The 26,820-nt window shown below is 40.2% G+C and overlaps 1 protein-coding gene and 1 long non-coding RNA gene across 4 annotated transcripts in view; one reads left to right on the top strand and one right to left on the bottom strand.

Annotated features, from left to right (window-relative positions):
* The window catches only part of LOC132687397 (uncharacterized), a 127,103-nt gene that overhangs the window by 8,763 nt on the left and 91,520 nt on the right, over window positions 1-26,820 (top strand). The window lies entirely within an intron of this gene.
* KCNJ16 (potassium inwardly rectifying channel subfamily J member 16) overlaps window positions 21,896-26,820 on the bottom strand; it is an 85,830-nt gene continuing 80,905 nt past the window's right edge. For 2 of the 3 annotated variants that reach the window (XM_060645562.3, XM_060645558.3), the window contains exon 2: window positions 21,896-23,471. In XM_060645562.3, the coding sequence (XP_060501545.1) occupies window positions 22,124-23,383 (1,260 nt within the window). In that variant the 5' untranslated portion in view covers window positions 23,384-23,471 and the 3' untranslated portion in view covers window positions 21,896-22,123. Of the gene's footprint in view, window positions 23,472-24,190; window positions 24,333-26,820 lie in introns of all 3 variants that reach the window. The other variant, XM_060645555.3, reaches the window with a different exon arrangement.

Raw genomic sequence — 26,820 nt, 5'->3', positions numbered from 1 at the left:
GTAACAGAGTCCGGTCGGCCAAAAATAAAACAAAGAAAATAAAAATCGTTTTGGAAATTATTTTTCCATAAGGGAAAGCAGTTCTCTGTGAGTTGACTTACAGGTCATGGACACAACACCAAAAGGTGAAAGAACAGAAAAAAAAAGAAAAAAGTTAGACCCCCTAGGCATGGACAGGTGTCCTGTTCTTTCTCCTGTCTCCTGAACCCTCTTCGGAGTCTCCACCAGAAGGATCTGCAGCCTGTTTCGAGCAACATAGGGACTGGTGATCTCTCGGGCAAGGTTTCACCCCTAACTCCACTGAAGACCCCCTCAGACCAAGAAAGATTTTCTCACAGGAGAGTTTGAGAGAGTCTATGAGTTCATGCTCGAAGTAAATTTCATAATTTCCTCTCTGTGCAAATACCAGGGTATTTATTTCTCTTACGTAATTTCCAGGGAGTCCGTTATGTGACCCGACTTCTATTCTGTTGGTCTACTGAGGGACCTTACCGTCAAACAGTCACCCTTGGTGAGAACGTACCCAAGGACTGATATACGACTGCAAAGGAACTTAACAATTCCTGGAAGGAAAAGGGTTAAGAGCCAGTAAAAACAGCATAAATTTACACATGACCTAGTACGATTACACTTTCATTCTCTTCCTTGCAAGGAACAACAATGGCAACATCCATAACTAATGCTTCTGGTCTAAAAAACCTTCTCCCTAAAGGAGTGGTTTTCACCCACTGCAGATGATCTCAACAACCTGTGGTTAGAAAGGATCTCTAGACAGAGAGATGTACTTGCTGGTGATTTTTCTTTCAAAAGGAGCTAAAAGGTTCATTACATCTTGGAAAAATAATCTCAACTATTGGTCTGAAGGGAGCAGTCTTGTGCGATTGGTTTGTGATGGTCCAATTCTGGCTGACAAGTTCTAGAATTAGATTGGTTTGTCCCAATCTTAACCTAACTGCTAGGAAGGGGGATGGCTTAAATAGCCAAAGGACTTGGCTTTGGACACAATTATGAGCAGAGAAAAGCCACCGGAGTGGTTTTAAGTTAAAACAAAAACAAAACAACAACAATAAGAAAACAAAAAAAAACAAAAGAAAAAACAAAACTGGTCCTGGAGAAAAACAGAGGACATGCCTTTGTTTTCCATTAGGGATGAGATCAAATGCTACAGTCCTCTCTGGCCTAAGCCCGCAGTGGAGGCTTCCCTAGATGAGCAAACTGGTTGCAAACTGAGCTCCCTGTAGGGGATCCAGGTGGGGTAATAGTGAGCAGAGCTGAACCGCAGCCCTTCCCTTCCCCACCCCCAGATCCTGTAATCACCACCACCCTCTCCCACCCCTGCAACAGTCCCCTTTCCTTTTTTCCCCTTTCTCCTCTAGGAATTTTCCATTAGCTGGAGAGCAAGGACATCAGTTGTCACACTGATGGGAAAAGTTGCACTTTTGCCCTTGACCACGGCTGCATCTGGGCGGCCTTGTATTTGCCCGTGGAGCCCACAGATACTGGAGCAGTATGCAACAGCTGCTCTGTCCAGGTCCTACCGATGTCACCTTGTTCTTTTCCTCCCCTCCCCTCCTCCTTCCTTGTGGTTTGCACACAGGTGTCTCAGGTAAGACCTTCATGATGCTTCCTGGCAAACACCTCAAATACCTTAAATCAGCACATATCTTGGAAGAACTGGTCTTGGGGACTTTTCAAGACTGTTAATTGTATTAGAAGTGCTAATGAAAGACTCAATTAAAATGAAAAAGGTAGCAAAACCTTCTCAGTTTCAGGAAAAACTGAGACATTTTGAGATAGCATCATTGGGAGATTTTTTTCCTTTAATATCAATTTTTCAAAAACAAAAAAAAAAAAAAACCCAAAAAACCTCAATCTCTTGTGTGGAATAACTTCCCTGGCTCCAGATGGGGCCAACTCTGAAGTGAATTCTCCCAAACATACCCCCCTTTTTTTGTTCATGTACAGGGCTGAGCATTCTTGATGGGAGACTACCCACATCAAGAAAATGAACCAGAGCAAAGATATGTGATGTATACACAAATGCCCTGATATTACAAGACCCATAGAAAATACAACTTTCTCTTTTCCTGAACCCCAGGCCTTTCTGATATTTAAATTAAGAAATGTCAACCTTTCCACTGTTCTAGAACAGGGGATCTGTAAGCTACAGACCACAGGCCAAATCTGCCTCATCATCTATATAGCTCCTGAGCTAAGAATGATTTAAATTTCTTAACTGTAGGGGGAAGAATCAAAGGAATAATAATATTGTGTGACACTGGAATATTTTTTAAAAATGCAAATTTCTCTATCCATAAGTAAAGTTGTATTGGAGCATAGCCACACTTGTTTGCTTACAGATTGTTTCTGACTGTTGCTTTTGTGCTACAAAGGGAGACACAGAGCCCACATGTGAGCCACATACTGATTATCTGGCTCCTTACAGAAAAAGCTTGCTGACCGCTGCTCCAGAATAATGCTACGGGCTTTAGGCTGAATTGAGTAAAAAGGGTGTAAAAGCCATCCCTCAACTCTGGTACTAACAGGCTGAATACATTTATTGTATTGTAGGATTTATTTAACTGTGGGTGCTCCTTGTTAAAGTGGAGAGATTTATTTTTAGGATCAACCATATATGTATGGTGAAATATGTAGTCGAATAATAAATATTTTTTTGTTTAACCTAATGATAGTTGACAAATGTCAACTTACATGTCAAAACTAAGTGTCTTCCAAGTAGACTCAAAATAAAATTAAGGTTGGGGCACCTGGGTGGCGCAGTCGGTTAAGCGTCCGACTTCAGCCAGGTCACGATCTCGCGGTCCGTGAGTTCGAGCCCCACGTCAGGCTCTGGGCTGATGGCTCGGAGCCTGGAGCCTGTTTCCGATTCTGTGTCTCCCTCTCTCTCTGCCCCTCCCCCGTTCATGCTCTGTCTCTCTCTGTCCCAAAAATAAATAAAAAAAATAAAAAAAATAAAAAAAAAAATAAAATTAAGGTTACTGTTAATAGCAATCCTTTAAAAATCAACGAATGGGGGGGCACCTGGTCGGCTCAGTCGGTTAAGTGTCTGACTTAGGCTCAGGTCATAATCTCGCAGTTTGTGAGTTCAAGCCCCGCGTCGTAGGGCTCTGTGCTGACAGCTCAGAGCTTGGAGCCTGCTTCAGATTCAGATTCTGTATCTCCCTCTCTCTATTCCTGCCCCGCTTGCACTCTGCCTCCCTCCCTCTCTCTCTCTCTCTCTCTCTTTCTCAAAACCAAATAAAGATTAAAAGAAAATTTAAAAAAAAATCAATGAATGTCAAAACTGCTTCCATGGAGATTGATTTTTGCAAATCCACCGCTAACCTGTTTTATGCTTGCTGATCCATAGGGGACCAGAGAGTCTGTGAAACTATCAGACATGTATTTCCCTTTGTGTTGCTTCAACAAATCTTGAATTTGACCTCGTTAGCAACTGCTAAGTGTTGCACGTAAGAGCATTTAGTGATGGGCACCTGGGTGGCTCGGTTGGTTAAGCATCTGACTCTCCATTTTGGCCAGGTCATGATCTCATGGTTCGTGGGTTCAAGGTTTGCACCGGGCTCTGTGATGACAGCACGGAGCCTGTTTTAAATTCTCTCACCCTCTCTCTCTCTCTGCCCCTGCCCTGCTCATGCTCTCTTGCTCTCTCACAATAAATAAATAAACTTAAAAAGAGTGTTTAGCGATTGAAAAATATAAAAAACAATAAATAATAGAAGAAAACGGGTTATTTGCAAAAAAAGTTGTGTCATGGAAAATGTTTAAAGACTGAACTTTGAATGCAGATTGTATTATATGATTCCATTTTGTTGAGAAAAGAAACTCTTGATGTTTAAATCAGTTCTTAGATCTGCACCGCTGTCTATATTTGTCTTCAGTGCTAGGATTGGGGTGTGACGAGGACTACACACATCAAATGTGAACTTTAAGAGGCACAAAAGAAAAACCAGTAATCAAGATAAGTAATAGTTCAATTCATAATTTTTTTAAATGAGAAATAATGCAAAATAACCCATAATGAGCAAAATAGGCCAAAATTATTGTATAAATTCAGGTTTGCTATAGTTGCCTGCAATGGAAAAATTCAATATATCAATATATTAAGAAATGGAGACCTATTTCTCCTTCATGTAAAATCATTTGGAGATGGGTATCCTACAGATGGTATGCTGGGGGCCCCGTGCCATTTTTGACGGGTCAGGCTCCCGTATCTCAGCTTTAACGTCATATATATATGTACATATCATATACGTATAAGATACTATAGTTCTTAACATAATATTATATCGTATGTAAAATTTAACAATGACCTAGTAGATGTGGTTATAATTTATTTTTATTGTCTTACGTTTGTGTATTGGCATTTTCTCATTTTTCTCTAAATATTTATTATTTCATAATCAAGAACAAAACCTAATGCATGATATAATTTTGAGACTAAAAAGAAGATGCCATTCCTTTTTTATTAAAATTTTGTCTTTATTAAGGCCAAGATGTCAATTTGATCTTTCATTTGCTGAGGTGACTACAAAGAATATTGGGTAAATGCTCTTCGAGTGCATGCAGACTTTGAAAACCTATTTCTATACTCATTAGGGAAACAATTTTTTTTATCTGTCTAGAAACACAACTAAATCAATCATTCATATAACATTTTGTTCATTAGCTGTTAAATAAGTGAATGCAGAAAGAGTTCTAAACCAAACCAATATAAGTTCACTGCTGAGGCTAGGCGAGATTTCCTTCCTGGGTTTAACGAGAAAAAAGTATGAAGCAGAATGCACGTTTTCAACATAATTCAGTGTGCACCTTTTGTCCCCCGAGCCTCACAGAATGCCAATTCTGGTAAATTCCTTGGAGGAATGAAGTACAAAGTCACCAAGAATAGTTCCTACTAAAAATTTCTAAGAATTAATAGAAGTTTGGTCTTTTCTCCCTGAACACCACTAGACATGCCTAGAAGCCTAATTTGAGCCTATTCTATAAGAGTTCTACTGTCGGTTTGTTTTAGTGTCAGAAGCTCAGTATTAAATAAATAGGGCTTTAGACTTCTGCCCCTTTGAGTACTTCCTTTAAAAAGGAGAGAGGTGGGAACACATTCTATCGTTAACTCTCCTGCCCCTGGTTTGACACCATACTACTACTAATAAAAAGTGCTAACTCCACACATTGACCCTGAAAACCAGATTCTAGGATGTGAAAATCGTCCTGAAAATATTGATTCTCAGGGAGCTTGTTGCTGATAGATTTGTCATCTGACATTAATTTTTCTTAATGTAATTAGATAGTAGCATAATGGCTATGCTTCCATAGAGAACAATTAGCCATTGAAAACATGTGGTGTGGATAAAAATTTCCGAATTGCCTCCAGGAATCAATTAAAGGAAAACACAACAGGGAGAAAAAACAAATATGGTAATGATGGGATTTAAAAACTAATAAATTATTGCATTTCCTAAGAAATTGCAGGAAGAAAATTAAGGGAGAAATAAAGCCAGCCCATTGATTTCAATGGAATTGTGAGCTTCAGAATCTATTCTAATGAAATGGTAATGGTAATACTAATTCTGTCAAACAATATAGGATTCCCTCAAATCCTTTATATTTAGTTTAAATATCTTTTTATTAAAAAAAAGATTCTAGTGATCTTTGGGGTTAAATATTGTTCACCAAAAATTTGTGACTAAAAATGAATTATCTTATTTCATCCTGTTTTTATTCTACAAACTTGGAAGAGGGGGTTGAACAAGAGTTTCTTTAAGGTTCTGTCCAAAGTTACTTTTCTGTGATCTCTTTGGTCAAACTCAAATGGCGGACATTTTATCTGATGCTATTGGCCCTCTTAACTTTGTCTACTAGAAATAAAATAGTTATAATCTGTTTTCAAAATTTCCGCATGAATGTAAGTCCTCTGAAAGTCATATAATGTAAATGATTAAGATGTAAACAGAATTAAATATGAGTTATTACCTTAGTTCTCCATGACCTGAGTGGTTTCAGTCTGTGACATTCAATATGACATCATTATATATTTCTTCTGTTTGTTTTTGCATAGTTGTTTTAATCTAATGAACTCTGAAGATTGATAGAAAGGTGCGGTTAATATTATTACTATTATTATCATCATTATCATTGTAATTTCCATTTTGGGCAATACTAAGTAAAGACCACCCCTTTCTTTCTTCGTGGCCAACAATTGTATGTGAGTTTAGAAACAATAATGTCCTGTCTTTGCAACACAATATTCTTGGGGCCCTTGGGTGGCACCATTGGTTAAGCATCTGACTTTTTTTTTTTTACTTTTCTTTTTTCTTCTGTCTTCTTTTCTCTTCTTTTTTCTTTTCCTTTTTTCTTTTTTTTCCTTTTTATTAATTTAAATTCAAGTTAGTTAACATACAGTGTAGTCTTGGCTTCAGGAGTAGAACCCAGTGATTCAGCTCTTAAATATGACACCCAGTGCTCATCCTGAAAAGTGCCTTCCTTAATGCCCATCCCCCATTTAACTCTTCCCTCCCTACATCTCCCCTCCAGCAACCCTCAGTTTGTTCTCTTTATTTAAGAGTCTCTTATGGTTTGCCTGTGTCTGACTCTTGATCTCAGCTCAGGTCTTGATCTCAGGGTCAACATAATGTTCTTATAGGATTATGAATTTCCTTCATATAGGCTCCTGGAAGAACTAATTAGATGGCAGCTATCATTGCAAATATACAAATATATATATATATATATATATATATATATATATATAGTGCATTTGATGCTTTCCAAGAGGTTTTCATTTGTAAGTATTTGTAAGTAAGCATACTAACAAGTTTTTGTGAGCCTCTCTCTTGTTTATATGTTGATAGTCAACAAATGTACTATAGTTACCTGATAAACAGCAACTTTACTATAAACTAAATGTAAATACAACCCTCACGCAAATATTACAATTGAACTTACAATGACAATGACAAAATATGCATCAGAGTTTTGTTTACATCATAAATGCCTCTTTTTCAGTACTTTTAAGAATATACATTGAACATTTTTCATTAATCACTATAATAATGCATGCCTTAAGATACACCCAAACATAGCTTCACAAATGTTAACGTGTTCACTGAAAAACCATTACTGGACTTGAATCCATCACCCTCTTTCTTTACAACACTTTTAGTGAAAAGCGAACTTCTCTAGCTTTTTTATTCTATTGACTGATCGAAAATCGCCATATTAGGTTTCAGCATCACTTAACTACATGCTCTCTAATAGCAAATTTTAAAAACACGAAAAGTAAATTTAAAAATCAAATTTAGGGGCGCCTGGGTAGCTCAGTCAGTTAAGCGTCCAACTTCAGCTCAGGTCATGATCTCTCCTGCTTGCGGGTTCAGGCCCCACATCTGGCTCTGTGCTGACAGTTCAGAGCCTGGAGCCTGCCTGGAATTCTGTGTCTACCTCTCTCTCCGCCCCTCCCTTGCTCTCTCTCTCTCTCTCTCTCTGTCTCTAAAAAATAAATAAACATTAAAAAGAAATCAAATTTAAAAGGAATTTGTTGTAAAAAGATATCAAAGAAGATCTCAAACCACAGCAGGACCAAATCCATTAAGATCTGCCCCCTCCTCCCCAAAAAAGAGTGAACATGGAAAGAGTTCATTGAAAGGAAATCAATAGCAATCGAGAATAGATACAGGGGATGGGCCTGACTTTAACCGAAAAGACCAGTTTTAACATTGTACCCAAATACATGAGAAAAAAAAAATCAAATCCACAGATGGAAAAAAAAACAAAAACAAAAACAAAACAACAGTGAAACTATCATGCAAACAAACAAACGTTTGATTAAAAATTGTGTTCCTCAGCACAAACCCACAGCAGCCAGGTGACCACAGCTCTGGAAAAACCTCAGCTTAAAGCAGCCCCTGGTTCTCTAGCTCAAGTGCTCAACACAGCCTATTTCACTGCACTTTAATACCGCATCCTAAAAAGCTTGTGAAATAGTATACAGACCCAGGGGCCAGGATGGAGTCCCAACACACTTTACACATCTGCCTTCCACAGTTGGTTGTAATCTAGGACCAAACAGAGAGGGAGGGAGAGCTAGCATAATGAGTCACAGGGTTTCTCCTCTTTGGTATACTTATGTGGTCAAATGTTCTTCCTGAGCCAGAGTGGTGATCTAGCCACTTCTTTCTAGATCTTCACAATTAATGTTTCCACGGCAGATAAAATTGATCTCTTTCATTAAATTGTGTGAGTCCAAGTGTCACAAAAATGAGACATGTTCATTTGGAAAGCTGGGTTTTTGGTGGTTTTTTGTTTGTTTGTTTTTTGGGAGGTGGGGGGAGCTGGATTTTTAAAAACCTGGTTAATTCTTGGGAATTCCGTTTCATGACAAATGTGCTAGATGACAAAAAACACACCTGCTGGCCGTTGTGACTTTACACATGTAGTCACAGGACTCCAAGGGACTTTGGGAGCACCTGGCAACCCTGGTCCATCACATGCCCGGGCTCTCAGGGTAGGACTGGAGCCATTTTCAGCTCCACTCGAACCTCACATACATGCTTCACTGTCAGCTGATTCCCCTGCTTGTCATCACAGTGAAAGAAATGGAAGCAGAGAGAAGGGTATGTCTTCAGCCTTCAGGTCTCTGCCTGAAATGCGCGTCTCTATCTCCACCTGGGCGCGCAGGTTTCCCTCCTGTGAATGTAGCTAGGATGCCTCCCTCCCTCCATTTGTAGCCTGGGCGCCTTCCCTTCTCATCTATTCAAGGCCTCTTCTTCTTTATTTATCCCCTCTCTCCTACATTGTCTATTTTTTCCTCTCGATGGGATCGTCCCCATCTGCTCATAAACATGCTGAACTACCTCCCGCTAACAAAAGAAAGAAAACTACAAAGAAGAAAATTGGGGAGGAAAACAAAACAAAACAAAAAACAGAAAGCTTCCCTTGACCTTGCATATTTCTCCAGCCGTTACTTCATGTATCTCCTCCCCTTTTTATCAAAACTTGTCGAAAGGTGTCCCTGTCTTCTCAGCCCCAAATTCTCTGTTGAATCTCCCCGAGTTGGGCACCGCCCCCGCCCCAGGCGTGCTTTCCCGGGTCAACTCTGTTTTCTCACACTTTCTCCAAGTAGTACTTGACAGGGCATCACTCGGTCACTTGTTCCACTTGGCTAAGTAACCACTCATCTCTGTCTTTTCTCCTACCTCACGGACAGCTCCTTCTGGTCTCCCTTTAATGCTTTTCTTGTTTGTTTCAATCTCCCGATGTTGCAGCCTCCCACCTGCCTCTTCACTCAATTCCTGGGGGACCTCGTGCAAGCCTGTACTTTTAAATAGCTATCTCTGCAGAGGGCTTCCAAATTTCCCCCCTCAGGCCTTGACCTTCTCCCACAGCTCCAAACCCACATATACAGTTTCCTACTCTTTTCCCCACTTGGGTGTATCCAGTAAGGCATTTGAAACATATTGCGGTCAAAACTGAACTCTTAAGTTTTGTTTTTCCCCTGGACTCTCACACTTGTTTCTGCTTCAGGGCCTCTGACCTGGCTCTGTTTCCCCAAGCATCCATGTGCTTTACCTTCTAAACTCTTCTAGATTTCTGAGGACACGTTACCTCCGCGGAGAGGCCTTCCCTGACTACCCTTGCTAAAATGGCACCTATCCCTGTCTGCACGGGTATATTCCTTTACTTTCTTTTCCCATCAACTTAACTGGGCCTGGCATTGAAATATGTTTGGTTTGTTTGTTTGTTTGTTCACGTGTTTGTTTTACCTTCTGTCTCTCTTCCTAGGTTGGAAGTTCCTAGAAAGATAATTTTTTTCCTGTTTAGTTCATCATTACTTTTACAATGTCTAGGAAGGACCAGACATGAAGTAGATGTTCAATATGCGAATACATGAATTAATGAATGTTAGAAAAATGACGTACTGTAAATGAAATTTTAAAAAAATTTTTAATGTTTATTTATTATTGAGAGACAGAGAGACAGAGCATGAGCAGAGGAGGGGCAGAGAGAGAGGGAGACACAGAATCCGAAGCAGGCTCCAGGCTCCAAGCTGTCAGCACAGAGCCCAATGCAGAGCTCCAACCCACGAACCGTGAGCTCATGACCTGAGCCAAAGTTGGATGCTCAACCAGCTGAGCCATCCAGGTGCCCCTGTAAATGAAAATTTTTATCTCACTAACTGCATTAATTCTAGTCCTAGTGAATAAATAGGTAGATGATAGGTATAGATAGATAGATACATGATAGATAGATAGATATCTATAGATATTTATAGATAGATAGATGATGATAGATAGATAGATAGATAATGATAGATGATAGATAGGTGATACATAGTGAGATGAATAGATTAATAATGATAGATATTGATAGACAGATAGAGGAAAGGAGAAAGGGAGGCAAGGAAAGGAGGGAAAAGTAAAACTAGTCAAAAAATGAGGCCATGGTTTAGAAAGAGAATTATTGTTCATTGCAAAGAACTCTGGGTAAGATGTACAAACAGAAGATAGGGCTCATGTATGGGTTCTGCTACTTAATAATCACATGATTGTAGGTAAGATATTTCATTTAGCATTTGAATGATAACGTTGTGAAAAGAGGTACACGGGAGATTTTTCCCTTTTAAAATTCTGTGTGCTACATCCGTAATTTACAGTGACATTATACCTCTCAGTGAGGCAGCATCACAATGTCTTAACAGTGATACAGATTTGACTATGAAGAATGGAGACTTTTTTTTTAGACAATAAAAATAGAGATGGGCACCATGTACTGGCCATTTGCTCTGGGCTAAGTATTGTCTTGGGTACTTTTGGATGCAATGACTCATTAATTGTCACAACAGTTGTAAGAAATGAGTACTTTTACCCCTATTTAATAGATAAGGAAACTGAGTTTGAGTACTTTGTGCAAAGGCACACTGCTAGAAATCCAGAGAGCTGGGACTAAAATCCAGACCAGTCAACCTCCCGGATTTCAGTCTAAGTTAAATGAGAGAGTGTAATAGAGAGAGAGATGCAAAGAGACTACCTTACGGAGAATAGAGACAGACACAGAGACAGAGAAATTAATAGGTATAAAGAAGACCAAGAAACAGGTGAAGAAAAAAATCAATACTAGCACAGCAATACATCTGTGAGCATTTGTTAAACTCTCTTGTCTCTCTCTCTCTCATTCTACACACACACACACACACACACACACTTATAATAAGAGATTTTTGGAACATTTTTTTACCAATAGCTTCATCCTTGATAAAAGCTGTAGCCCCGATCAAACACTGATAATATAAATCAGTGGCCATAAAATTTCTGAATTTGTTACAAAATACATTATTTAATCCCAAGTAGATAGCACTCTGGGATGGTGGCCAGTCCTGTCTTTCTCTGTTCTTCACATCAGGATGGTGACATAGTAGAATTTAGAAATTAAAAAAAAAAAAAAATCATTTAAACAAATATCACAACTCTTTGAAAAGCATAAAGCTCATGAGATTATAACACATATTTTACAAAGCAAATCTTTACTTATTATAAAAATTGTGTTTATTAAGCTGTTTCTATATAGGCATGAATGTGACTATTCTAATATAGTATTGGTGATTGATGCCTAAATTCTGGTTGCTTTCTCTTACTAAGGGATTCCTGAATTAATAATTAGATTATCAATGGACAGGATCCAGACTTCCGTGTTTATATTTGTAGATCAAGAATGGCAACCTAAATGAGCTTTAATTCCATCTTCTAAATACGTAATTCACACTGAGGTAGCAAAGGGAAAATCCAGTATGGGATCCATACCTAGACCACTGTTGTTTTTCAGTGTATGTTAGTTTCTGATGTGAGTGGTGCCCGTTACATTTTGTTTATAGCCCTTATTGGCAAGGTGCTTCCCAACTTAATTTTCCAAATACCCTTCCATAGTAGTGGGGAGAAAATAAAAATTTAAAAGATTTACTTCATGGAAAAAAAAAAAAAAAAAATGTGTTCTCTTGTGACCACAAGGTGGCACAATGGTGACCAAGAATATTCAACATCCTAACAGAATTGCAATTACCAGAGGCTTTTACATAATTGCTGTTATTAATACTGTGCCTCATTATCATTATGGTATTTCAGAAGACCAACGTGTCACCTTAGCGGTTGGTGAAAAGATAAAGTGCTTTTATTTATTTTTTATCATCCTCCTTCTGCCTGCTAAATCATTAATATTTTGCTTTCTCCCAAACCCCAACCCCAGAAAGGACAAGTAGGTGTGTAGATCCTTCATTTAATAATTGTCCAAAGCTTTAAAACAAGGAATAATGACTTAGATAAGGTACATATCTGGAGAAGGATAAACAAAACTAGATATTTTTTTGATGTATGTGACGTTGTTTTTGAGCTTGTTTAAATCATTCTATGACCATTCTAATATCTATTTGTAATACAGGAATACAAAAGCCATTCTAGAAACTTCAGTTTACAGTGAAAGTTCAGATCTGTTATTTGCAAATGGGTTTTTCCCTGGTCTGACATCAGACATGATCTTGGGAAGAACACCCAGGATATTCCAATGTGCTGCCCACCTATTTTATGATTGTTTGGTATTGAGATTAGAACATCTCTCCTCATGCTCGGGGGACTCAGACTCCACTGGTGCCTGGAAAGCGAGATGCTGCAATCATACAATTATATAATCAAACAATTATATTTATATAATTGTATATATACAATTATATACTATCATCAAACAATTATATTTATATAATTGTATGTATACAATTATTTATATAATTGTATGTATACAATTATATACTATCATCAAACAATTATAGTTATCACGAGGGTATAGAAGAGCAGCCACTTTTTCCCAGCTGAAAACAACACAGGCTGGCCAGATACAGTTGTTCGACTGTTCACTGCATAAATCACCATCTGAAGAAGCACCTGAGTAGTGATACAAAGGGTTAGTAGCATCCTTCACTGAAAATTTTTTCCTCAACTTCCATAGATCAAGTGTCTTGGCATTTCACAACATTTAATAGCATATTTGATGTCCTTTGTGAATTTGTCATAAATTTAGGTGGCCCTCATGAGAATTTTAGTGTTCTACTTTAGTTATCACATTTTTCATGCTGCTACTTGCTTCCTGCCATTGCAATTATGAAGCAATATTTTGCCTTTAAAAAAAAGACTTGCATCATTTTTAAATGCCTTAAATTTTGCTGCTAAAACAGATTCAATTTCAGAAAAAGACAGTAATATCAGACCTGAAAACGAAGTTCGACAAATATTATTGTAGGTGAATTGTCAGTGTATTATCATGGGAAGTAAAAAGGCACATCCCAATTACACATTCAAGCAGGATTTTATAAGAAGTAGAAAATAACACGAAAACTAGAACTTGCCTATAAAATTCATGAGAATAGGAATATGAGAATAGGAAAGTTTGCAGTAAATTACTTATGCTGTTGAAAGAAAGCATAAAAAGCCAACAAGAAATTTAAAAAGAATCAGGGTGATGGGGCACCTGGGTGGCCCAGTTGGTTAGGCATCCGACTTCGGCTCAGGTCATGATCTTGTGGTCCATGGGTTTGAGCCCTGTGTCGGGCTCTGTGCTGACAGCTCAGAGACTGGGGCCTGCTTCAGATTCTGTGTCTCCCTCTTTGCCCCTCCACTGCTCTGTCTCCTACTCTCTCTCTCTCTCAAAAATAAACAAACAAAAAGAATCAGGGTGGGAAGTAGGAGGGAAAATCACATTTTGAGGCCACAAGGAACCGTGGGGTAACAAAAAGTAACATCCCTGCCATTAGTGTTGAGAAACAGTGGACCAGAGAGGGTGAGTAACACCCTCAAATCCCACAGCTAATTAGTGGCAATGCTGGGACGAAAATCAATTACTCCCGGAGGCAGGAAGAAAATACATCCAGAATGTTATTTGGACATCAAAAAGAAAGCATGGCTGTTTCAAAAAAAAAAAAAAAAAATGGGGGGATAATACAGCATAATTATCCTACAGCTACTAATGCTTTTGCTTTCAAATCCCTTTGAAAGATGCTATTATTACTGATTTATATGAAGGAAAACAGGGAATATTAGTTTATTGAGCAACTCCTATGTGCCAGGTAGTTTTGTCTATGCCTGTATATACATACATATTTATGTACATGCATGTATGTGTGTGTGAATATGCTGGTACACACTTCACAATTGGCCCACAAGATAGATATTATTATCTGCATTTACACTTCTAAAGAAATTGATGTTCAGTGACAACTGAGAAATTGCCCAAGTTCACATGACCGGCAAGGGTTTTTTTTGTTTGTTTTTTAGGGTTTATTTATTTTTGAGAGAGAGGGACAGCGTGAACAGGGGAGGGGAAGAGAGGGAGGTGGACAGAGAATCCGAAGCAGGCTCCAGGGTCTGAGCTGTCAGCACAGAGCCCAATGTGGGGCTCGAACTCCCAAACCTTGAGATCATGACCTGAGCTTAACCAAATGAGCCACCAACCAAGTCAGACGCTTAACCAACTGAGCCACCCAGGTGCCCCTGAACACACTTGTAATTTGAACCCACTTCTGTCTGACGTGAAGTCTATGGCCATCCTACTACTGTATGTCTTACCTTAAAGAAAAAGAATGGTTTTTCCTTCATCCCAGATGAGTTGCACACATGTCTTTTCTGGCACAAGAAGTGTGGTTCGCAGTCTTCTGGGTGCTTTGCAGACTCATGGGGCCCAGCACCTTGTAAGTCAGCAGTTTTTCCGGGTTCAGTTAGCTGCGGCTTGATTGGTCGTGATGGGTCGTTGCTGGATAATGATCCTGCTTCTCTTAGAACCCCTTTACTTTGCTGGAACATGTTGAGAAGTTTGAACACAATCATGATATTATGTTATAAAATGGTTAAACAGTGGTTGAAACTGCGTAAATGCAATGTCTCCTAGGTAGCTTATACCGCAGAGTATCCTGTATGATACAGCCTGATGTCTCCTTCATTTAGTACTGTCACTAAGCCTTCGGTGTATGTGAGTAGAGTGGCATTTTCATTCTCAGAGCACCATTGTACTGAATCCTGATGCTTCACACAACGGGGAGGAAGTGTGGTTTACTTAATCCGAAGTGGTTTTGCTAAGAGAGTACGCAAATAATTTATATTGGGATGAGAATAATTTATATTCCTTCTACCAAATTCCAAATGACAGTTTTTAATTTTTTTTTCTTTTCTCTTGCTTTTTTTTTTTTTTTATTGGCTTAAGTCAATGTCAAAGGTCAAGGAATGTAAATTAATTGACAGAACACGAAAGGAGATGAGTTTGCTGCTGGCCACAATAGCACGCACTTTACTAGCACTCACGACGTGCCAGACGTTGCCGTAAGCATTTTACAGATTTTTTTTTTTTTTAAATTTTTTTTCAACGTTTTTTATTTATTTTTGGGACAGAGAGAGACAGAGCATGAACGGGGGAGGGTCAGAGAGAGAGGGAGACACAGAATCAGAAGCAGGCTCCAGGCTCTGAGCCATCAGCCCAGAGCCCGACGCGGGGCTCGAACTCACGGACCGCGAGATCGCGACCTGGCTGAAGTCGGACGCTTAACCGACTGCGCCACCCAGGCGCCCCAGCATTTTACAGATTTTAGTGCACTTAACCGTTGCAGTGACGGTGCGGTGGTTTCTATTCCGTTCCTCACTTCGCAGCTGAGAAAACTGGGGCACAGGGAGATTAAGTCAATTGCCCAAAGTCACCCAGCAGGAAAACAGTAGAAATGAGACCTAAACCTAGGCAGTCCGTTTCTGAAGCCTCCACTCTTCATGACAGCTTAATATGGCAAGGAAAACTCTAGGTAGGGCAACGAAGAATCAGAAATGCTAAGTCGTTTGCTCTAAGTTGCACAATTTATAAGATGAGCAATTGAGCAATTGCCGTCAGCCCAGATCTGTGTCTCCCCCTCACGTTGGCCTCCTTTCCTTGAAGGGCCTGCCTCAAAACCTCAGCGTCGGATGGCTCAGTCCATTAAGCATCCAGCTCCTGACTTCAGAGTTCCTGGGATCCAGCCCCACTTCGGGCCCTGCGCTGACAGTGCAGAGTCTGTTTGCGATTTTCTCTCTCCCTCTCTCTGCCCCTCTCTCACTCTCTCTCTCTCAAAAATAAAGAAAAAAAACCCACAGCAGTGTCCATTTAATGGGCGATAAATCCCATGCCACATTGTGTTTGTTTATTCCCTAAGGGCAGCCCCGCCAGAGGACTAAATGTTCCTGCTTCCAAGGCAAAAGGCCTGGTGACTGTGGATTAGTGCACGGGGATGTGCATTAGCAGTGCCCTGGAAAGCGGTGAGCCCTTTTACTGCAATCATTTTTGTTTACATCTTGGAGAAGATCATCCTTACTCATCATGGCTCTTATCAGCTGTTTCCCACATAATTTTTTTCCTTGCTCACTCTCTTGTCTCTCTAAATAATCAATGACCAACTAACAGTTCATTTCAGAAGCCCTTCTAGAAAATAACGGGCTTCTTTTTTAACAAAGTGTGTTGAGACGATCGTTTTTCCCATTTAATGATTACATAATGAAAACAACTCAACCTCAGCGTCAGAACTGCTCATTGCCCATTCAGAAGAGCCTTGGGCATTGATGGTTGTGTCTTCTTCCTCTGCGGCCCCTCCATGGCCGTGTCTCTTTGGGCAGATAACCTCTCTAATGCTGGAGGTTATGCAAAATAGAATTTGATGAAACGAGTTGATATCTCTCTGATGCCCCAAAAGTTGCTGATTGTGGAACTGGCAACGGGCAGCTGTGTCCTTAACCTGTCCCCTATAGCTGGCCTCCCTTTCCCACACAAACTGGTATCAGATGGAACCAACAGGTAGCAGAATAAATAATTGATCGATAACATGTGTTTCTAATTCAAACAAAGAGCCTTTACCCACAGTACATAGTGCATGTGACTCAAGTATTTTATGTGGAATTTGTAAGTTTCTGATCACTTTCTGTAAAGAAGTTTTCACAGGGTCAAACCTCTTGGGGCTCTGTCTGTCCCAAGTTCAAGTTACTTAGATAGTGATTAAGGATGTTTTATAGGCCCCTGTGGTAAATGATAGCATAGAGGAAAAGCATTCCTTGGCCATGTAATTTAGCAAGACTTAATCTGTTTGGATTTTCATCCACTGGGCTTGCTGAAAACTTTAAATGATTAACCTGTTTCTCTGCAGCCTACAGAGGCTCCAAAGTTAGCATCCAGGGCCTGAGTTCAGTGATTACGCAGCTCGGGTTGCCTTTTTTTTTTTTTTTTTTTTGGAAGCTCCTTAGTCTCAGTCCAGCTCCTTTTTCTTAGGATGACAGATAGACTCTAGATGCAGCATTCTTTCACTGTGCAGTATTTATCAAATAGCATAAATCAATGAGACCAAACAACAAGAGGGCAATAGTTTATTTAACTCAGTTTATTTAAAAATATCCACCAGGTACTCAGCAACTACGAGTCCGTTGAACATCAAAACGTGTAGCCTTGTCAACTTAAACCTTCGGTCTCTGCACAAAAGATCCCAAACCACAGGCATCGCCATTCCCGAGGAAAGGGGGCAGCACAGGGTGATATGATAGGATAGATACTGCTTGCCCTCTGCCAAATTCACAGCCCAAGTCCTAAAAGGATTGTGTTAAATTGCTTAAGAAAAGTAGGAGCCATGCAAGACGAACTTGGGAATCCTCTTGGTTCTAAGGGGTTTCTTACTGAAGAAATGCTCCAAAGCAATGCAGACCAATGATGGTTTCCTGGCACCCATGATTTTTGCCTCTTCATGAAAATAGAGGCCCTCGCTTGCTCTCTGCCCACAGATTTATCTGAACTGAATCTCAGTTACCAGCTTTCATGTTCAAAGGCCTCATGCCCAGGAGAATTTCTGCAGAGAATTTGCCAAACACCTCCCTGCGGTTTAATCTGTCCGTCTTGTCTGTGTCATTATCCTTCCTTGTATATTCTGTATGTGGCACCCCAAGTTCTTTTTTCTGGAATATAGGTCACGCTGCTGATTTCAAAATGAAAGTGAGAGAGGAAAGAAAGGCCACACCAAATTTAGAATTGAGGGAGGGCTTTGTGATTTATAGGGTACCAAGGGTGTGTAGGGTGGTTTCTGGGAACGCACAGGTGAAGCTTACCTTACATAAAAAAAAAAAAAAAAAGAAAGAAAGAAAGCAGAGGGGCTTATCCACATACCTTCCAGAACATTCAAGCAGAAGAATCAGAGCTTGTAATGAATGGAACCAATAGACTATTTTAAGCCAAAATGAAATTTGGTGCCTCATTATTTAGGCCCAGAGGGTGGCCCAAAGAATCTGCTTGACACATATCCTGGCCAACTCAGAAGTCATGAAATACAAAGATCCAAAGTAAGGGTCTAGATTCCTTGGTCTGTATTTAGAGTCCACTTGAATAAGTTGATGCAGTTTGGTCTCACTAGGAGCCTGAGAAGGGTTATTAGCAGAGTTTTGCTTTTTTTTTCCCAAGCTGTACTTGTGCTTGCTTGCCTGAGTCTCTGTGGATTTCGGTCACTTGCCCTAGTGAAAGTCTTACTGATATAAGTCCGGGGGGAGGGAAGGAAGAAGATAAAGGGCAGCCCCAGAGTGGTCCTAGTCAATCTTCTTATCAAGGTCACTCAGCCGTCAGTGTCTCAGAGGGCTTTCCAGGCCCAAAGTAATTCTTTTGTGTTTGTTTTACAATATACTGGCATTTCCTCAAACGCCCAGAAAATATGTGCTTTCCACAGAGACTGACTCCATCAAGTACAAGTTGGACCCAAGTGATCCCTTTATGCGTACTCTCCTATGTTTTCCCTCTCACCATTCGGTTAGAAACCATTTATTTCCACTCATGCAGAAGAAGTCCGGAGATCTGCAATCTTGGGCTGCCTCTTTCCTACTTTCCTGACGTCCCTTTAAGGGGCGTCCGTGAGGTCTAGGGGAGAAGGATTGATGCAGGGCGTAAAAGGACATGTGCCACCTCAGACCCAGCGAAAGAGCTTTCTTAAAGGTCACATTCAAGGAACGCTACTGACATCTCCTGGCCCAGATCCATGCCAAGTATTACCCCCCACCCCCACACCCCCGCCTGCCACCCCTTAGCTGCAAGGGAGACTGGGAAGCATAGTTGCAATTTTTTTTTTTTTTTTTTTTAGTCTGGCAAGTTGCTGTCCCATTTGGGAACTGGTTAGTTAGGAAGAAGCAGAGAATGAGATAGATATTTGATGCTATGGAAATTAAAAATATCCACCCCACTGTTTTGTTGTGGGGGCTAAGTGTACATGTGCAAAGCATAAGGTGCTTGATAAGCCGGTGGTACATGAAACAGCATTTCCTTCTCTCTCCCAGATCTCCTTCCCTCTTCAAGGGCCAAGTTCACAGGTGGGACACACAGCAGAGAATGCCTTGACGCCATAGTGTGTTTCCCGTCTAATTAAGTCCACTGAATACTTTCATCTTGAGGGACAAAATAGCTGCCATAAGAAAGAATATTTGACCTACTTCTCATCATGGACAGAGCTTTTGAAACTAGAATGCCATTTTTCATGGAGCCTTCTTGCAAAGCTTACGGAAACACAACTGCTAATTCGGATATAGCTGTTCTACAAGCTGTTAAAAACCCATAAAAATGTTTATAGTTCTGCCTATGTTCTAATTCTGTAAGAGAGCATCTCCTTTTTTTTTTTTTTGGTGCTCTGCACCCAACGCTGACCACATCGGCAGAGTTTGTACTAATCTGAAATACAGGCATATGCACACAATTTTTGCATTACTTTGAGATCTTTATTATTAAGTAACTCGTTGGGGCATCAAAGTATGTTATAAATCTAAACAGAAAATTAGGGACAAATGTTACATGTGAATGCGTATTTTACATTTTATTCTGGGTAGGAGGTCTTAATGGTGGAGACAGAGCACAGCAGAATGTACTCATTGATACGTCTATTCTGATACTAACCAAACCAGAATCATGGCTAGGCAGAGCCTAGGAAGTAAGGCAAAATGAAGTGAAACTAGATGTGTGTGAAAGGAGCTTAAAAAGTCAGGGGAAGGGCATTTGGATTTGTCGTGGTGCTGGTTGTTTGCTACTTGGTAGACCATAGTACTCTAATTTAGCTGAGTAATCGCGGCTACAAATCCAAATCTGCAATGCATGTGTCATTTTAAAAATGGGTTTTGCATTTCTGAAGCCAAATAGGAAAAAAATTGCATTCTTTAGATCTCTGATATTAAGCTTCAGGACAGTTTTACAACTTGGGACCTGAGCAAAACTCTTAATCCATAAAACAACAGGAATAAAAGATTTGCACATGTGCATTTAGAAAGTAACTTCATTGCTCATAGTCAAAAGAAAAAGAGGAAAAGGAAGGGAGGAAGGGAGGATGGAAAAAAGAAAAAAGAAGAAGAAAAAAAAGAAAAACACTTCACATACCTACCTATTTTACTTTTATTGGTAAGCACAGACTATATGATTCAGTTCAATTTACTTGTGTGCTTTAATTTAAATGGAGAGAGGGGGATAGGGAGCTTTTCCAGAGAAAGCAAAAACTGTGTGTGTACATATATTTAAATAAAATAAACAAAGAAACACTGGGGCATATACTTATTGTCAGCTCAGCAGCAATGTAAAAAAAAGAAAGAAAGAAAGAAAACAAACAGATAACTCTGGATGCAGCTAATAACTGTTTGATTTAAATTTTTTTTAATGTTTATTTATTTTTGAGAGAGACAGAGACAGAATGTGAATGGGTTGGGGCAGAGAGAGAGGGAGGCACAGAATCTGAAGCAGGGTCCCGGCTCTGAGCTGTCAGCACAGAGCCTGATGCAGGGCTCGAACTCGCGAGCTGTGAGATCATGACCTGAGCCGAAGTCGGACGCTCAACCGACTGAACCACCCAGGCACCCTTTAACTGTTCGATTCAGAAAGCTTAAAGTGTCTTTTTACTCATAAGGGATTGGGCTTAAAGTAACCATGATTAACATCTTTTAACACAGAAACAGAGCATACAAATTTATCTCATGTCCTAAAATTTAAGCAATTCCATAGCACTTAGCTTATCCATTTAATAATATGCATAAACATCACATTAATTCTATTTCACAAAATCTTCTATCTACATGATTGTTCCAAGTTCAAAGGAAGAGTTTCTTAAAATCTAGAATTCAAGTCATGTATGTCTTGTAAAGTGACCAAGACAGGAAGCATACCTAACTGCTTCTGGGCACACATAAGTATCTTTCCCCTGCCCTCCCTCCATTATGCTCCCCACCCCCCCATGCCACACACACACACAAAAAAAAACGGCTCCATCTTCCAAGAGAAGACGAGAGGTGGACAAAGGAAGCCCCTTATCGTTCATTGCCTTATTTCTGCTCTTCTACATAAAGCCCTTTCTTTGTTGCAGTCAACCAAGGCATTTAAGAGAGAAATACTGCTCTGAATCATGTCCACTCTTCTTCTGCTTTATCAGTGAGAAACAAAACAAAACAAAACAAAACAAACCAACTTCTAGCACTCAACGATCATCACCTGGGTAAGTGGCAGGTGTCTATTTCTCACCGCCACCGAGTCTTTCTCTGCTGATACCAAGACACTACGAGGGGCAAACATCAAACCTGCCAGGTGACTTCAGTTAAATATCTTAACGTTACAATCTACTGGATGCATTTCTCGCATACCTTGGTTGGATGACAAGATGCTTTTATGGGAAACTACTATCGATGTAAAAAATTTGTTATTTATGCTGGCTGCCCATCTTCCTATTTTTATTTATTCCAGTACCCTACCTTTGTTCTCCATTACTGAATACCATACCTCCTATTGAAGATACAACTATATGGTGTAATAAAAGGAGATGAAATTTAAACTAATCAAGTAGGCTCTTAATAGCATCCCTAATACAAAATTTGCTAGCAAAAAAAAAAGAGTTTAAACAATTGGGTACTATGTCATGTTTAGATGATCTTTCACCAGATTTAACATGTTCTTCTTATCCCCTATCACCATGGCACATAGCTATAACATCCCTTAAAAGCCCTTGTATAACTACTCGCCTCGAGGTGACTGGCTACAGAGTAAAATGATTGGGTGGGAGCCCTCGTGATCACAATTTGAACTACATTTGGGATTCTACAGAGATTCTATTTAAAGTCAAGACAGCTTTGTGATAAGGTGCTTCCTTACACTCATCCGTGGCCGAGGTGGTGGTCTCCTCTGGGTTTTCACAACTGCTGACAATGGCAACAGCGCTAAATGACCTTCTTCTGACCTTGGTGTCTGACGTGCCGGGTCCTCGGACCGGAGGGGTTTTTTCCATGTTGTGGAGCTGCTGGTCTTTCCAGTCCAGTTGTTTGGCACTGCAGAAGGGGGCATAGACTTCCACGCTCCCCTCAAACTGTAAGCAGTTCACCTTGTAATACTTTCTCTTAACTTCCAGGACGTCATTGAACCTGTGGCCCCAGAGAATTTCTCGGGGAACGTAGGAACTTCTGGATTGGTGGGAAGTCCCCGTGGAATCACCAGTATAGATAAATGTCACCAAAATCTCAAAGTTATCTTTGGCCACTGCTTTTCGGTCAAGGGCATACAGAGGGCTCTCATGGTCAATTTCATGAACAATAGTTACTGGTGTGACAAGAATGATCTGATCATTAACCAACTTTAGGTCTTTAAAGGCCATCGTCATCCGCCCTTCGCTGTCTTCTGTGTAGCGGAGAAGTTGGGCTCTCACTGTGCCTTCTACCACGTGGTTTGGTCGGAAATCACCAATGCGCCACATGAGGCAAAGTTTCCCGTCTCTCATCCCTATGAGTGCAAAATAGCTAAACCGAATGGTTTGGGCTCTCTTTCGAGCGGTTGCCATTTTGGCTAAGGCGGCTCCAATGATGAAGGTATTTATGATGCAGCTCAAGATGGACTGAAGGATCACCATGAGTACGGCCACAGAGCATTCTTCAGTGACACAGCGGTAACCGTAACCTATGGTGGTCTGGGTTTCCAGGGAGAATAAAAATGCCGCGGTGAAGGAATGGACGTTGTCAACACAAGGTGTGATGTCTGGATCATTTAACAGATCACCGTGATGAAAGGCAATGAGCCAGAAGATAGAGCCAAATATCAACCAGGAGAGAATATAGGATAAAGAAAATATCACAAACATGTGGCGCCACTTGGTATCTACCAGGGTGGTGAAAATGTCAACCACGTAGCTCCCCCATTCTCCAAAAATGTGCTTGAAGTACACATTACAGCTGCCATCTTTGTGGAGCAGACGTCTTCTGGCTCTTCTCTTCTCAGCTACGATGTGCTCTGGGGGGTAGCCTGGGTATTTGGGGTCCACGTTTACAATCGGATAGCTGCTGCCGTAATAGCTCATCCTTCCCTATGTCCTTCAAGCATCCAGGTGGATTTCGTAATAGTAATAGTTCTATTCCTATCTGTTGATTTAAGTTTTCAGTTAAGATCTGCAAAAAAGAAAATTAAATACACTTCAGCTTTAGATTTTAATTTCCATCTTTGTAGCAATTTGCCAAATTTGAAGCAATTTCATGCCGTCTGAAATGGTGAAGGCTTCATTTGAACGGCAGAGACATTCAGTATTGATTACTCCTTTCAGTTTAGAATTCAGTTCAGTCGTTATAGGAACAAAATATGTAATTAGAGAAAATAACATTTTTATATATGCACAAGGCTTGGGTAAACACTATGATTATCCCAAATGAAGACTCACTACCTTTTCTGACCTGATATAAACAAAAGTCTTGGGTTGTTTTTTTTTTTTTTTTTCGCTCTTCTGACATGAGGGCACTTAGAAAACAAAGCCATCTATAATGTAAAAAGGCAAAACACAATTCACATATTTGAATAGCAGCCTTAACAGCCTTCTGTTTAAGTCAGATGGTTTTTCTTCTTCCTTTTTCTTAATGTTTTTATTTATTTTTAAAACAGAAGGAGAGAGAGGGCACGCAAGGCAGGGGAGGGGCAGAGAAGGGAGACAGGATCTGAAGCAGGCTTTGCCCTGAGAGCAGAGAGCCCAGTGCAGGCTCCAGCTCAGAAAGTGTGAGATCATGGCCTGAGCCTAAGTCAGACGCTTAATCGACTGAGCCACTCAGGCACCCCCAGATGGGTTTTCTAAAAAGGACGCAATGAAGCATCACCACCTTCATGCTAACGTGTAACTTACATACTCGTTGCCGCAGACTTTCACCTCCAGCGACTGCTGCCTCCCTTCTCTTCCACGGAGGTTTTGCTTCCTTGTATACTTCCCAGGACAGAACAGAACTGACAGGGATGCTATTTCAGATTCAAGCCCTTTCCCCTAGCCCCTTTAGTTTTAAGAGGAGAAAAAAAAAAAATTCTTAACCCCAGAGGAGTTAAAACCACGCCCAGGTAAGCTTTCAATAAGGTATAAAATTGCTTCTGCTTTTGTCTCATGACATCCATCCTTTTTTTTTTTTTTCCTCTTCTTTTTTTGGACACTGCAATCTCTTCTCTTTCCCTCTCAAAAGAAGCCAAAAATTTGCCGAAGTTCTAATCTTGTTTCCCTCTTAAAGGGAGCTTACTACAATTGGACCCTTCTCTCCAGCTCTGACATGTATTTCTGATGTTTTCACAGCCATCTGTAAGCAAAATCATTTTTCCCCCTCCCAATTCAATCTTTAAAAGATCAGGGTAGAACATACAGTTCTTATCGCTTTTAGCATCCGTGGAATAGGCCAGTGGTTTTCCCAGCTCAAGTCTGAAAGTAAGTTTTAAAACTTCAGTGTTAAATGGCCTTTAGCTACTTCTATGCCAGAAAAAAAAAAAAAAGTCACTGCAGCCCAATTTAATGGTGTATTAATTATTAGAATATGCTTTCCCCATAATCTGCCTGTGCCAGTTGGGGGCAGGGAGGATAAGGGGGAGAAAAGATTCCCACTAGAGAATCCAGCCACTGCTGTATAGAAAATGCAGTGAGAGTAAACACTATTGCGGACATCGAGACCCCTCCCCGTGAAACCAATGAAGGAAATTAATCACTAGCTACTTATCCAACACCTTCCCTGCAAAAGGGAGCAAAGAGTTAACTTCCTTCCAGTCAATAGGAATCATTTTTCTTCTTCTCCAGGGATCAGGCCCACTGGACAATAAACACTTTGTTTCGGGGACCACTGTGAGGATGAACTCTGTTTTCAGCCAAAACATCCTGTAAAGCATGTACACGTTTCTCTCCGTCCATCCCCATGCCCCCAGCCTGAGCCTTCTGCCCACTTGTCCTCCAGATATGTTTTGAGTCATAATATCCCCTCCTTTATCCCCAATCGGGTTTTTGGAGAGATGATTGCCTAATCTCAGGATGTGACCCAGGGCTGACAAAATGCTTACCGGAATGTTGAACATAAAATATTTCCACAAATTTTGTTCACAACACATACCTAGGTTCCTGTGTGATTTGTTAACTGAGTGACACTTTCCTAACAGAAGAAAGCTGCCGAAGGTTCCTCCGTCTCCATTCTCTCAGCTGATCACCGGAGGCATGAGAATGGGACCAATTCTAATCAAAGGCACGTATGATTGGAAATTAAAAAGTCGATTTGGAGATAGAATCGCTTCCTTGTTAAAGGCCCCCAACCCAGCTCCTTTGAAAGGGAACCGCACACCCTGTGGAAGTCTGAGAATAAGAAAACGCAGTTCATAAATCAAGAGCTACTGTGTGACTCTGCTCTTTTCTACTGCCAAGAGAAAAAAAAGAAAAGGTTTTTATTTGAAATGGCATGCAGTTTGAATTCCAGCAGTGCCAACGACTGTTACAAACAAGCTATTTTAAAAACACCTTCAACAGCATGCTAATTGGTGAATGAATTTTCAATTAATACAAGCTGTAAGGGAGCAAATTTGATGATGTGCAAAATTTATTTCTAAATAATGGAATCGTTTCAGGGAGACAAGTTACAGCTGTGAGAGTTCTGCCCTAAACCCACCGTGCCCTGTGCCCCTGCCATGGCCCACCATGTTGAATTGATCATTTATTCCAACTTATCCAGAGAAAAGCCTTCAGATTCTGTTTAGATGCCTGCATTTGATTCGTTGACTGGCCAACCATGTGCATGATACATTTTCTAAAAGAGATGGTCTTTTACACTAAATGCCAGATTATAAATAAACTAGTTTAATGAGTCTTAACCATTTCTCAGATTACCCAATGGCAAAGAATTTTATGGATGACCTTTCGTCAAAATGACTTGACAAAAATGTTTATTAATCTCTTGTCTCATATGTTGTGTTAATTTGAGCACTTTCCCAATTTTTTACCATTAAATAATAGAGGCTAAGACTTGTGGGTTGGCTGGACATTCTATGTGTAACATGCACGTTTCTTAGGATGAAAACCCAGCTTTGAAAATGCCTCCATGCATTCATAATCATCTCATCACCTTCCATTCCGTCACGAAAAATCATTTGCGATGTACCTATTTCTGTATGTCTTTTTGCATGTTCTTGCCCTCTAGCAACCAATGGGGACTGTATCACTGGATGTGAAATTCCATTTTTTATTAAAAATGGGAATTTGAGCACTGTAATGACAAAATTGTGGAATACAAAGTTCAGAAGGAAGTGCTGAATCTGGGGTCCCCCTTCGGTGCCAGTTTCAAATTATTTGCCAGGTGACTAATGACAAAGGCAGGAAAAAAAAAAAAGACTGCAATTTCTTTGTCGTGCACGGAGTTCTCCTATAGGAGCAGCTAGAGTTAAGGGGCAAGGCAGGTCAGGATGCTGGGCTGTTTCCTGAGAATGCTGTCGAAGTCATTACAATTTTCTCCACACCACAGAGAC

Source organism: Panthera onca, chromosome E1 (assembly GCF_046562875.1).
Source record: "Panthera onca isolate mPanOnc1 chromosome E1, mPanOnc1 haplotype 2, whole genome shotgun sequence".
In the NCBI taxonomy this organism is placed as follows: domain Eukaryota; kingdom Metazoa; phylum Chordata; class Mammalia; order Carnivora; family Felidae; genus Panthera; species Panthera onca.
Note: the sequence above shows the minus strand (reverse complement) of the source record. Positions and strands in the feature narration are given on the sequence as shown.